The sequence below is a fragment of the Zea mays genome, chromosome 8 (genome assembly GCF_902167145.1).
Source record: "Zea mays cultivar B73 chromosome 8, Zm-B73-REFERENCE-NAM-5.0, whole genome shotgun sequence".
In the NCBI taxonomy this organism is placed as follows: domain Eukaryota; kingdom Viridiplantae; phylum Streptophyta; class Magnoliopsida; order Poales; family Poaceae; genus Zea; species Zea mays.
The window spans coordinates 105281690-105294844 of record NC_050103.1 but is presented as its reverse complement, the minus strand read 5'-3'; the positions used below and the strand labels follow the sequence as shown (position 1 = coordinate 105294844).

The following is a 13155-nucleotide window of genomic DNA, read 5'->3' as shown; positions in this document are numbered from 1 at the left end:
TGCTACGCACGACCGTACCATGAGCCTGATCCGTAGGACCCGCCGCGTACCGCTACAAAGGCGTCAGCGATGGACTCACTATAGGAGCCAGAGTAATGGACGACCGACGATGCCATACTGGGAGTACGACTGCCCTCGACCCTACGGAGGACCCACCACGACAACCGGAAGAGCCGATCTTTCTCTCTAGTAGGAAACAAGTCTCCCCTGTAAGGTCCTACCCTTGAGATCTAAAAGGGCAGGACCCCTCCTTCTTCATACACAAGCACACTTGTTGTAACATGCTTCAAGCAATACTACGATCAACACTAAACTGGAATAGGGTGCGAGCCCGAACCAGTATAACGCTGTGTCTCAAATTTTTCATTGAGTCCAAGTGATTCACCTTTCGAAGTGAGTCTGTGCTAGCACCCCATGCCGAACACAAATCTTATTGTCCCCCGGTTCCCGAAACCACGACACCATGTCTCTTAGCTCCACTTTACATGCGGGTTTCACTTATGAACCAAGCTCTACCATATTATATGGATATTGACCTTATTTATTGATCTATCTTCCAACTTCATTTTTCCGATCCAGTCTAATAGGGCTATTCGCTTCGGATTAAAGCCGACTGTTTGGACTACTGCAACTACAATCCATAGAGACAAAAGTACTGCAGAAGCAGTAGAAACCAGTACGAATTAAAGCAAGCGAACATGCTTACATGTGGGTTGAGTCCCTAGATAACATACGAAAGTGCTCCAACCCACCTATTAGGGTCTTGTGAGTTGAAGTGTCTTTAGGTACCCTGGTATATATTCTTAATAGATCTTAGAACTATGGTGCAGTTGATCCATAATGAATCTTAGATTCAGATTTTTTGTTGTTGTTGTGGAGATCTACCCAACAATCCATTAGTATATCCCTTATATATGCTTCTTTGGATAAGTGGTAAAATAATAAAAGCCCTTTTTATTATGTTATTATAGATTGGATTATTCTTTTCATAGCTATTCTAAATATTCATATTTTTTATAAAATTATTTAGTATTCGATATAAAATAAATAAATAAATACTCTTATTTTTTTCTTGAAAAATCAAAATTTCCCCAGCTATGGTGGGGTCAAGCTTGAACTCTCTTTTGAGGCGACAGTGCAGTCAGTGCTGTCGACGCTCTACTGACAGTCTGACACCTGCCACGATTCACACTCACACACAGGTCCACTGCAGGCTGCAGTGCTGCACACCGCCGCCTGGAACGAAGCCCCTCTTCGGAATCCACCTACACGCCCCGTCGGCGGTCCCTCGCCCGCATCGCTAGTTCGGCACACGGAGTTTATAAACCCCTCTGCAGTCTGCACGAATAATCCCCAACCCGGCTCTCGGCTCCTCTAGTCCTTTTCTCGCATTGCATTTACTGCGGCATCTTTGCGTCGGATTCGGTTCCCCTCGATTCCTCTCCCGTTGATTGCCTCGCCGGGTCCGGGGTCACCGGCCGGCGGGGGTTGATTGGGTCGGCGGTTATGGGGAAAGGGGCGAGGAGGCGCAGCCGTGCGTCTGGCGCCGGCGGGGGTGGACACGGGAGCAAGCGCCCGCGGCGGGCCGAGGAGGAGGAACAGGAGGAAGAGGAAATGGAACCGCTGGTGGGGGAGGAGGAGGAGGTGGCGGCGCTGGAGGGGGAGGACTATTGCTTCGTCTGCAAGGACGGCGGTGACCTCCGCGTCTGCGATTTCAGGTTCGCCCCCCTACCCCTCCGACGGGCCCCAGTACTTCCCTCGTCTCATCTCATGATCCCGCATGAGCAGCATGCTTTGGGTTTTGGTAATCTACAAGTCGGGAGGATTTCTGTGTGATGGTGAGCGCTGTGGCATTGCTAGAGCAGGTTTAGGGACCGTGTGGAATGCAGCAATTTTACTGGAACTGGAAGCGGTTCAATTTCACATGGGGAAAGCAACAGGAAAAAAATCCCGCTTTCCAAACAGGTAGTTTTTTTTTGTGCTCTGCAAACTTTGACCAGCGACGCTCCTGTTGGTACCACTATAAGACCGGATGCCTCTATTGCCGTTGATCCTTGATTCCTTGTATTCATTGTTAGAGCTGCAGCTCTAGGTTGAAACTGAAAATTTTGTCAGTGCCAGCATTTGCTTTTTCATGGGCGTGTGTTGTCATTTGCTCATCATTCAAATATCCAGTCACCATTTCTGTTACCCTGTTTTCCCTTATAAATAGCAAGCGGTGGGGTTGTCATTAGCAAAAGGTTGCTGGTTTAACATTGCAGTAGACAATAGATATTGCCTTATCCCTTTGGTGTCAAGGCATTATCAATTGTTCATCTCTATGGAGTCAAATCACTTTGTTTCATTGCTGATTTGCTGTAGTACATATTCGTGTTCCTGAGATTTTCAAAACTTTTTTTCTCAGGGGCTGCCAGAAAGCTTACCATCCTGCTTGCGTGGGGAAAGATAGCGGCTTCCTCAATTCAGATGAAGAATTCATCTGTGGTAAGCATTTCATTATTCTTTGTTTAAACTTCCTATGAGTGTCCATTGTAGTTGTGAAAATGCATGCTTCTGCGCCAGGGAACATAATGGCTTACTGAAAGTTGGCATATCTCATAGTGTCATTACCTTCCTTTTTGATAAAGTTCCATAGGCTTAAACATTGTTCGGTCTTTCTTATTTTTTCTTCTACTTCTTACTCTGGGTATCCTATATTCCTATATAAGGGACTGCAATATGCAGCTCAATATTGGGAAATCAGAGTTTTGGAAAATAGAAATCTTTCAATTTTCCAGGTGGTCAGCTAATTGGGTAAATGCATAAATGAGTTAATTTCTTAATTGGGCACATGATCAAACCTAAATACCTAATGCTTATAACTGGGAAAGCTACCTCAGTTGTAAGTTTGTAACTTGAATTTGGTTGAGTTTTGTGGATTAAATTTTCATATTTTGTTATATTCCGCAGTATATTATTAATTATCGTGATTTTGACTAAACTATACTTTGCAGAATGGCATACTTGCTTTATTTGTAAAGGGCGTTCACGTTATTATTGCTTTTGCTGTCCGTGGCAAGCCTTTTGTCAAAATTGCGTGAAACAAGCAGAATTCGTCCCAGTCTTGAGGAAGACAAAGGGATTCTGCACCAACTGTTTAAGGATGGCAATCATGATTGAGAAGAATGTTGATGTTGACTCCGATGGGGTAACTACCTGCAGGATCTGCGTGCAAAATTATTAGTTTTCTCTACTGTCTCTCATGCCATCAATTGCTCCTGTTTTACTATTGTTTGTCTTCTCCCTTTCGTCATCTGTAACTAGCTGATAATAGTGTATACTGGGTTTCAGCTTTGGAAATGCCCTACAATTGCTGTTTAACAGCATATTTCTTCAATATAGTCGTCTGTGTTATTTGGTTCTGTATTGCTGTTTTGTAGTTTTTTTGGGTGGAAATTAACCTAATGTAATTTAATGTTTCCCTAAACATTTACTGATACTTCACCTCTCTAGTTAATCTATCGTTATGCTTTAACATATCTTATAAGCTTATGCACTACTAATAATTGTTGGTTGTGGTATTTTGTTTGTTCATATCGTCTTGAGAATCAAGATCACTTATTCCTTTTGAGCCACTAGTAATTATTAGTTTGCAAAAGGGCCTCTATCTGAGTTGGTTAGGTGGTCTTAGTAGCACTCCTTAGTTCATGAGTCTGACTCCCCGTTGGAGCTAATTTCAGGTTGGGGTTAAAAAAATCCCCTCCTTTGTCACACGACAAAGCATAGGTCTAAGGCCTGGCCTTGGTCGTGGTCGTTCTCATGGTCTATGGAGCCGCTGTGTATGGGTGGGATAGGGGTTCAGAGGTTTTCTGGAGCTGTGTGAGAAGGTCTTCTTCTTAATTCAATACCAAGGGTTGTCTTAACCCCCGCAGATCGAGTAATTATTCGCTTAATGTTGCAGCTGGTCTCTACCAGTGTTGTGTAACATGCGTGTCTCTTACAGTGTAGTTGCTTGCATGATAGATAGTTATATTGTAGAACAAATTTCTTTGTATAATTAACCTAGGGTAGATTAAGACTTAAACTTTGTGAACAATCTATTTGAGTCAAGTCAGCCTGAGTCTCTTCCATTGACTTCAGTTGAATCTATGTTTTCTCACTCCCCTTTTGTACTGTGTTTTATAGGAGAGGGTTGATTTCAATGACAGGGCAACTTATGAATTTTTATTCAAGGAGTATTGGGAGGAGATAGTTAAAGGCAAGGAGAGCATGACTCTGGATAAGCTTGAAAAAGCATATGCTTTTCTGAAAGAAAAACTAAACTGCAAACAAGATCTAGATTTAGAAAAGGTTCATGATGAAGAACACAGTTCAGATGATGATTTTGTGGGCAATAGTGATGACGACGATGACAACAAGCCATCTTCCACAACCAAATTTAATGGAACATCGAATACAATGAAATTCTTCCTGAGGGAAGATAGGCCAATGAAGAATGGCTATGTGGGCTGGGGTTCAAAAGAGCTCATGGAGTTCCTTTCCTCTATAGGCAAAGATACATTGAATTCCCTAGATCAACATGGTGCTACTGAAGTTGTGAAGGTGTACATTCAACAAAAAGGTCTCTTAGCAAGAGATAAGAAAAAACTTGTCATATGTGATGACAAGCTCAAGATTTTGTTTAGGAGATCAAAAGTGAGGTACAACAGGATATATAGCTTGTTAGGTAAGCATATTGCTGTGAATATGACATCAGAGGATGAAACTTTTGCTAACTCTGATGATAACAATGAAACATTTGTGAGAAAGAAAGCTCGTATTGGGAACTACAGTTCCAGTACTCCAAAGTGTACTCCAGAAATAAACAAGAGATGTTTTGCTGCTCTTGTTCGCCATAACATTGATTTAATCTACTTGAAGAAATCTTTGGTTGTGGATCTACTAAGGGAGCCGGATACATTTGGCAGCAAAGTTATTGGCTGTTTTGTGAGAATAAAGATTGATCTCAACGATTATAGTTTCTACATGCATAAAAAGGTGCACCAACATAGAAAGTTGTATCAGCTTGGACTAGTAACAGGTAATGCTTAACTTTTAGCACTCCAATTGTGAGCTAACGCCATTCTTTGCTTCAATGCTTCATTGCTTGCATCTTTGCTATTCATCCAGCAGATGTCTATAAATCTGCTTCTCATGCATGATGTTTCTATTCTGTTGTGAAATCAGTCTCTGCGAGTTAAATAAAAAAATTAGTGGATTCCATATTTCCATATATAAATATTACATGCTCTCTAGCTTTTAGCAATGAGATATTTGTTTGCTATCTACTCACATAAGATATGCAAACAGGCACCAGTAAATCCCCTGAAGAATACAAGATAAATGATGTATCAACAGATATTCTTTTATGTATTTCCAGCATACCTGACATCAAAATTTCAAGTTTGTCAGATGAAGAATACGAAGAGGTATGATTTACTGTGACTTTGTGTGTTCCAGCAGCTATAGATGGGCAGGCTGTGTTAGGGAACAGAGGTATACCTACACTTTTTTGGGAAAAAATGTTTATTTTTTATGAAAAGTAAATATATATCCTATCAAACTGCATTTTTTGTTATTCTCATTCAGAATAATAGTTTCCTCCATGTATCACTTAATATTTTCCCTTGCATTCATAATGTTGAGCAAAACATTCTATTGTTTATTATAATAGGAAGAATGTCAAGACCTTCGGCTGCTGGCCAAGAATGAATCCTTTAAAAGGCCTACTGTTGTAAGTTACCCTTGCTTTTTGTTTCCTTTAACAAAAATGTTTGTGGCCCAGTAGCAGATGATAATGCAAGCCACTGAAGTTCTAATTTCAATTGGCATTCTTTGTGATAACAGGAGAGGAGTTACCACCAATAACAATAAACAAAACCTTTGAGTTTAGTCCTAAACAAGTTGGGGTAGGCTACACTACACATGAAACCTAATAAGAAGAAAAAAAACTCGGTCGGTAGGGGAAAGACCGCCCCCACGACATTATATTAAGAAGCTCAATCAGAGCCCCGACCGAGAAAGGTCACGAAAGCTGGCCTCCCGTGCAGCATGAGGGTCCGTCCTCTATAGACCAAATCTTTACTCGTGCTTTGATCCCTCCCAGCCTCTACGCGAGGATCCGCCCCCATAGGCCAGTCCATCTCGTGTGCACACAACCAGGGGAACCAGCTAGTGACCTTTTTTTAACCTCAGCCTAAAATTCACTCCCACTAAATTGGGATAATCATCTTGTATCTTGTAATTATTAGAGGTTATCTTAGGGCACAACTCCAACGGTAGCATGTCAGCTAGCTCGAAGGGAGCTAATGATGGATTCTTGCTTTTGTGGAAGAAAGAGAAAGCAAAAAATTCTCCATGCTAGCAACAAAACAAGAGCTAGGATCAATTGTGTGTCCCAAGGAAAACCTGACCCAACACATGATCAACCCTCCACTGCATCTCTCTCCAAAATAAAGAATGCCTTTTCTACCTCTCACTCTCTCTAGATGACGACTATCCACTCATCCACCATTGATCATAAGAATGTGTGCAGAGAGCTGGGACCTGGGAGCCGCTCTCTAGAGAAGCATTAGAGAGGGAAGCGAGCTCTGCGGTGGTGGTCGTCAGTGGCACACACACATGTGCGGGGACGTGGTGGTGTGAGCGTATGATGGCGGCAGATCTGATGTGGCGTGAGCTTAGTGGCGTCTCGTGAGTGTCTTGGCATGCGTTGTGCAAGCACAAGACGATAGAAGCTAGATGCACACGAGCCCTGCAGCCCGCCACATGGAGTGAGCTCGGTGGCGTCGCGAGCGACCCAATGTGCGGTGGGTTCTTGGTGACATCTCACGAGTGACCCGGTGCACGATGCGTGAGCTTAGGACAACATATGCCAGACGCGGTGTTAGCCAGACGACGGTCGCATCGCATGAGGACCCAGTGTGGCACGCAAGCTCCGCAGCGTCTCGCGAGCGGCCTGGCTCTCATGTGAACGACAAAGTGAGTGCGAGCATGGCGTTCGGTGCCATTGGCGGAGCTATCATGCATCATGGTTGGGAGATATAACGAAGATAGGTGAGAGAAAGGTAAGATGTGGGACCCACCTTGAAAAGTTTGCGCTAGACTACTGAGGCTACTGGAGAGTATGACTCATGTACTCAGATGACGTGATAATATATGAGCTAGCAGGCTGACTCAACCGTTGAGGTTGCCCTTATAGTTTGGTGCATACATTGAACAACACGGTAAAGAGCCACAATAACTTTTACCCATCTCAGTTCTGACAATCATATCTTATTAGTGATGATCTGATGATACAATATTGCAGCAATTTGCTATTTGTTTAAAATTGTTGAAGGAATTTGTATTTAATGTACACATTTTTGTTCAAGAGATGTCAAGTATATTTATTAGCGGTTAACTGATGGTGCAATATCACAACAATACTTTATTTGGCTAAAATTGCTTAAGGAATTGGCACTTCACATACTAATACAAGTCAGTAACACAAAATGTTTGGTTATATCATGACATGCAGTATTGTTCACTGGATCATTCACAATTCTGCTCTTCAACTTTGACCTCTAGTTGCACATTTGCTCTCCTTTTCTCAACTTTGCACCATTGCTGCTACTATGTCCAAGTCAATGCATCATTGCCCCTAGTTTTGCCATCAAAGAAGGCGAAGGCAGGGGCAATGGTGCATTGACTTGGTCAAATCAGGGGGGCAATGATGCAAAGATGAAAAACCTGTATTTAAATGTGTAATTGCGGGTACTTAGGCTATCTCCAGCAGACCCCTTATCCAATCCAATATATTCTCCCCTATTTCAAACTCCACTCTGCAAACAGTATCAAACAATGTTATCTACAGTTCCGTGTCCCCTATTTTACCCTATCTACTGGAGACAGTCTTATTATGCAATTGCCCCCTGACCGTGATGAAATTGTCTTATTGAATCAGATTGAGATCATGCATTGTTGGTGTGGCATGGCGAGTAATCAGATGGAAGCTTGTTTGTTTTAATTGAGTATTTTTTCTAACTAATGAGCTAAAGTTCTTGTAGTTGTCTTAGCTTGCTGAATTTTACAGGGGGATCTAGAGGAGAAAGCAAGAAGTTTACGTAGGGAGATAGTGAATCATGTACGTATGCTACAAGATCTATCAACACTGCACATTATGTTGTACATTCTGAAAAAAATGTTTTCATTTTGAATTGAGATAAACTTCTCTTTTTTTGTTAGTCAACAATCACTATCTGTATCTCAGTTCTCATGACTTGAATAACACACTAAAATCTGTACTTTGGTTCTGAGACATGTTTTGTATAGTTGCTCTCTCTTAATTTTACCAAATGATTTTTTGTAAGAAATTATAACTATGTGGTCATTTCTCCCTTTTAGTGGATCAGTAAAGAACTCCAGAGGCTAGAAAGATTAATTGACAGGGCGAGTGAGAAAGGTTGGCGCAAGGAATATCCTTGCTATACGAGCTCTTTTAATCATGTACTGATGTTTCTTAATGTGGAATGAGTTAAATACACCAGAGGTCCGCTAGCTTTTGTCCTCGTTTCACATAGGTTCACCAACTCTGCAAGTTGATTTTCAGGCCCATAAACTTTGTAAGTGATGCACCGTGGGTTCATACCTCTTCGTTTATGTTTTTTGGTTGATGCGGCATGTACAACTTAGCACTGAGGTGCGTTGACAAGAGTTTTACCAGCAGAACAGTTAATATATTTGCAGTTAGCTTACAAGGGACATATATTGTAAGTCCACCCTCCTAGCCTTCTCTCTCTCTCCACTATTTCCCCATTTGACGAAAAGCAGGAGAGAAAGCCACACAACTCAATTCGATTGAGCGAGTTGCATAGTGTGCGATGGGAAGGGGGCCATGATGGAGCCGATACGGCCATAGCTAGTTTCCTCCCAGCTTCCGGACTCCGGAGGTGCTGGACTCGCCACCATGGATGGCGCGTTATACATGCCGCGTTGGCTGAAAAGCATAAACGAAGTGGTACGAACCTACGGTGCATCACTAAAAAAATTTTATGGACCCGAGAATCGACTTTTAGAATTGATGGACCTAAATGAAACTATGGCAAAAGTTAATGGACCTCTGATGCATTTAACTCATGCGGAATCTATCTTGCTTTCATGTTTATGACTGTTGATCGTGACTCACATGTCACAAGTGAATTTTCTGCTGTGTACTGTTGTATCCTTAACTGGTTGCATTTTACAAAGTTTGAATACCTTGATAAGAAACAACTCTTGCGCAAGCCATCTGAACAACAACGTTTACTTGAAGAGGTGCCTCAAGTTATTCCAGAGACAGAAGATAATAAAGATACTGAATTTCAAGTTACAGGACAAGACAAACCTATTCAAAAGAGTACTGTCGCTTTACAAGGTGACACTATTAAGGTTTCTGTTATTGCTAATTGTTACTGAAGTATCTGTGTAACGTCAAAAGCATCCAGAAGTTCTATGAACATAAATTCTAGCTGCACTTGATATTTTCTTTGCATCGTCAATTTTCTTTGTGGTATATATATTTTCTTCTTTTGCTTAGGTTTGTGATGTTTATGTAACTTCTGTACATTAGGGTTGCCTCCTCTTGTTTATTTTGAATATGAAGGACAGTAAAAGTAGGCCACCTTAAATTGTCAGAAAGGAGTCTATTTTTTGAATTCTCTTGTTCATTTCATTGACTCTCTTTTAGTAATTTCATTTTCTTGAATGAAAGGTAAAAACCGTTTATTATGGTGTAGGTACCAATGGAGAGAGCATTGTTTCTTTGAAAAAAGGCTCAGAAGAAAAATGTAAACATTTGCTTCTATAGTATGTGTTAAAAAAAAATCCATGCAAGGCGAACATTGTGATGTTTTTATTGTAGGTACATATGTGACAAGGGCTTCTTTTTTGAAGAGCCACACAGGGAAAAAATCCAAAGGTTTGTACTTTGCTTGTATAATCTGCAGTTGACTGTTTGAAATTTATACAAGGTTAATATTGTGTTTTATGTGTATGTACTATTTTTTTCTCAAACTGTATGTACTGATTGGAAGAACGCTCTTTTTCTTGTTTCTTCAAAAGAAAAAATTAAGGTTATATAAAATGTGCTCAATTATTTTGGATGCAAGAGGTAAGCACTATAATTTTCTGTAGGTACTGATGGGGAGAGAGATCTTTCCTTGGAAAGTTTATCGGAAGAAAAACCTGAAGGTTTGCTTCTACAACATACATTTTAATGAAATTTCGGGTGGTATAATCTGTCTATTTGTGACATTAAGGACATTGGAATTAGACAGTGTATTGCGCGTGCAGACACACATATATATGTTTGACACACCGAAGAGCTGTGTATCATGACAGTAAGAAGAAAAATGAGTCAAATAGACTCATACAAGCCCTAAAGGGCTGGGGGTACAAGTAATGAAGTAACACTCGAAGAACACTAAAGATGACCAACAAGACTACCCACACAACCATGCTATGGCCAAATGTGTTTGAGGCCTCTGGTTTGCTCACATACCATATGTTGCCCTCATCTCTAATCTGTTGCACTAAAGCTGCTAGAATTAGCCCCCCTCCCTCCCACTATTTCTATGTTTCCAAAGCCACCAACGCCTATGCTTTGCCTTTAGTAGCATTTTAAAACTGGAGTAAGTGGATATTTGTCTAATTCTCATTTGCTGTTACTATTTGACACAGTTAATAAGGCCCACACCGATGGTGGTACAGCTGTAATACACAATCAAAATCGGAGCACTACAGGTTTTCTCTTGTTACTTGTCTTTTCACTTAGTTTTGTAACAACTGATCTAGTAACCTTTCCTCTACCTGTACAGCTGCTATTGCTGCGCTACCAAAGTATTTGCATCGCCATGCTGCCACTGAAGCCAATAATGCTGGTGATATTTCATCTGTTCAGGAGCTGGATGGTGAAGGTTCTCTTATACTAGCCCTGCATGTCTAGCCGTGCAAATTTACACATCCACTTTGCTCTGCATTTTGGTCAAACCCCTAATGCATGGTTTTCTTATTTGCACTGTTCGTTTTGTGTGATGCACAGGTGTTAAAGCTAGCACGGATGTTGATACAACTGGAACAGATGTCCAGCACGGGAGCATTGAAGGTTTGCTTGCAATGAGTTTCTGAATGGATGGTCTTTTATTATGGGTTTTTTAAATATCTTTCCTCTTTCTGCTGTTAATTTTTTTTCCGACGTATACCATGTTGAGCTATCTGACCCTTTTCATTGTTCCTACTTCACAAAGCTACTAAAGCCAACGCTGCTGGTGATGCACCTGGAGCATTTTTTCAAAAGCAGTGTGCTAAAGGTTTGTTCCACTGCTTTTGCCGCCTTTCTTCTTTTCATGCTGATCGATTGAAAACACGATGTTTCTGTTCTCTCATACCTGACTGAACATGACTTGTTTCAGCTGCTGATGTTATTACCATTGACGACGATGACGAGGACAACAGTCATCGTTGTTATAAAGAAGAACAAACAGCAGTAGTTGATCTTGAAGCTGATTATGCTGGGGATAACCATCCCGTGCAGCTTGAGGCAAATAGTCGAGGCCATAAACACGTGAAGGTGAAGGAGCGCATTTGGTATTACATTGATCCTCAGGGTGATGAGCAAGGGCCATTTACAATGCAGCATCTGAGCATCTGGTGGAGCAATGGCTTCTTCCCCGGCGACTTCAGGGTCTGGAGAACAGGCCAAACTAGTAATGACGCCATCTTGCTCGTGGACGCACTGCAGATGACTAGGTAGGCTAGTTAGGAGCCTCGTAGAAGACTAGATGTATTTATGTATCGCGGAAAAAGCGGGGGGGCTTCGAGGCAGATATATGTGTTCTGCTGGGGTGTACATCCTTCTGTGTTATATGATATGATGATGACATCCTATCCCCACCATCACCTCACCCACCAATCAAAAACATCTTGCCAAACAAAACAATGGTTGTTTGATGGCAAAGAGGATTTGTTGGGATGAAATATTTGTGGACTATTCAGTATCCCTGTGCTGTGACAATGCTACTGAAAATCTGGTTCTTTGGCATGTTAGGCTGTTTAACGTTCTCTCATCTATATCCGTCCTTTACAGATTACTCTAAAAGATTTCATCCTCTATATCTTCTCTCTCCAACAAACTTCTCTAAATCACGTTCTTGATACGTAAACTTCTCTATATTAGAGACATTTTTATTTTTTATTTTTGTACATACGTATTTGTCATACTCTTAAATGTATTGTACATATTTTAGTTTTACTAAACCGGTTATTTAAAGTATTTAAATGGATAGGGGACCGTTTAAAGAAACTATCTCTAAATTTAGAGAACCGTTTAGAGGACGCTGCTGGAGAGTGTAAGGAACCGTTTGATCCTCTATATTTAGGATAGAGGAGACTTTAGAATCCCTTGCTGGAGCCAGCCAGCAAGGGATAAATTATGTGTAATGTACACTAAAACATAATTTCGATAAATTATGTAGTTTGGATCCAGTGACACCAGTCCTTATGCCATCTCAGTGACACCATATTTGTGTAATGTTTTAGTGTACATTTGATATATACTTTTTATTGACTTTTATTTAAAATGAAAAATAATATTTTATTTATCGAAATAAAAATTTATCGGAGCACATAGTTAAGAAAATAAAAACTACATAATTCATAAAAACCAAATAAAAACTATAAACATAAATTAAAAGTTTATAATTCGTAAAATATAAAGAAAAACACATAATTTCTAAAGCTAAAAAATTACATAATATATATTTTTGGTTACCTTTTGATTTTTTATATTTTCTTGAACTTCAAATGATTAAAAAACAACCGATTGACGTGGTAGACACGTGAACTAATTAGATCACATCACTAAAGACAATTATTGATTGGTTCGGATTGATACTGACAGAACCGCCCAATGGAGCACTCGATACTGACCGCTTTGGCTCCAACACGGTCGGCTCAGGTTGATCAATAGGCAGATCCACCTATGGGCTGGCTAAGGGGGTATTTGGTTAGAGGGACTAAAGATTAGTCTATAGTTTTTAGTTTCATTTAGTCCCTTTTTTGCCAAACACTAAAACTAAAATATGGACTAAAATGATTTAGTCTTTAGTCCTTCACATAGGT

At 40.7% G+C, this 13155-nt stretch overlaps 1 protein-coding gene across 4 annotated transcripts; it reads left to right on the top strand.

Annotated features, from left to right (window-relative positions):
- Positions 1 to 1150: 1150 nt before the first annotated feature.
- On the top strand, positions 1151 to 12081 carry LOC100216926 (zinc ion binding). 4 transcript variants are annotated; one of them, XM_008656263.4, is made up of 17 exons: positions 1151 to 1718; positions 2405 to 2484; positions 2994 to 3187; positions 4165 to 5059; positions 5329 to 5447; positions 5693 to 5752; positions 8093 to 8143; positions 8404 to 8474; positions 9243 to 9412; positions 9774 to 9824; positions 9899 to 9955; positions 10171 to 10227; positions 10717 to 10779; positions 10854 to 10946; positions 11078 to 11140; positions 11283 to 11345; positions 11448 to 12081. In XM_008656263.4, exons 1-17 carry the CDS (start codon positions 1507 to 1509, stop codon positions 11786 to 11788), a joined length of 2640 nt encoding a protein of 879 aa, XP_008654485.1. In that variant the 5' UTR covers positions 1151 to 1506; the 3' UTR covers positions 11789 to 12081. The 4 variants fall into 4 exon arrangements, with proteins under 4 accessions (XP_008654485.1, XP_008654486.1, NP_001341403.1 ...); NM_001354474.1 differs by having other exon boundaries at positions 1286 to 1718; positions 10854 to 10952; positions 11448 to 12031; XM_020541930.3 differs by lacking the exon at positions 1151 to 1718 and adding an exon at positions 1869 to 1965 and having other exon boundaries at positions 10854 to 10952.
- Positions 12082 to 13155: the final 1074 nt, after the last annotated feature.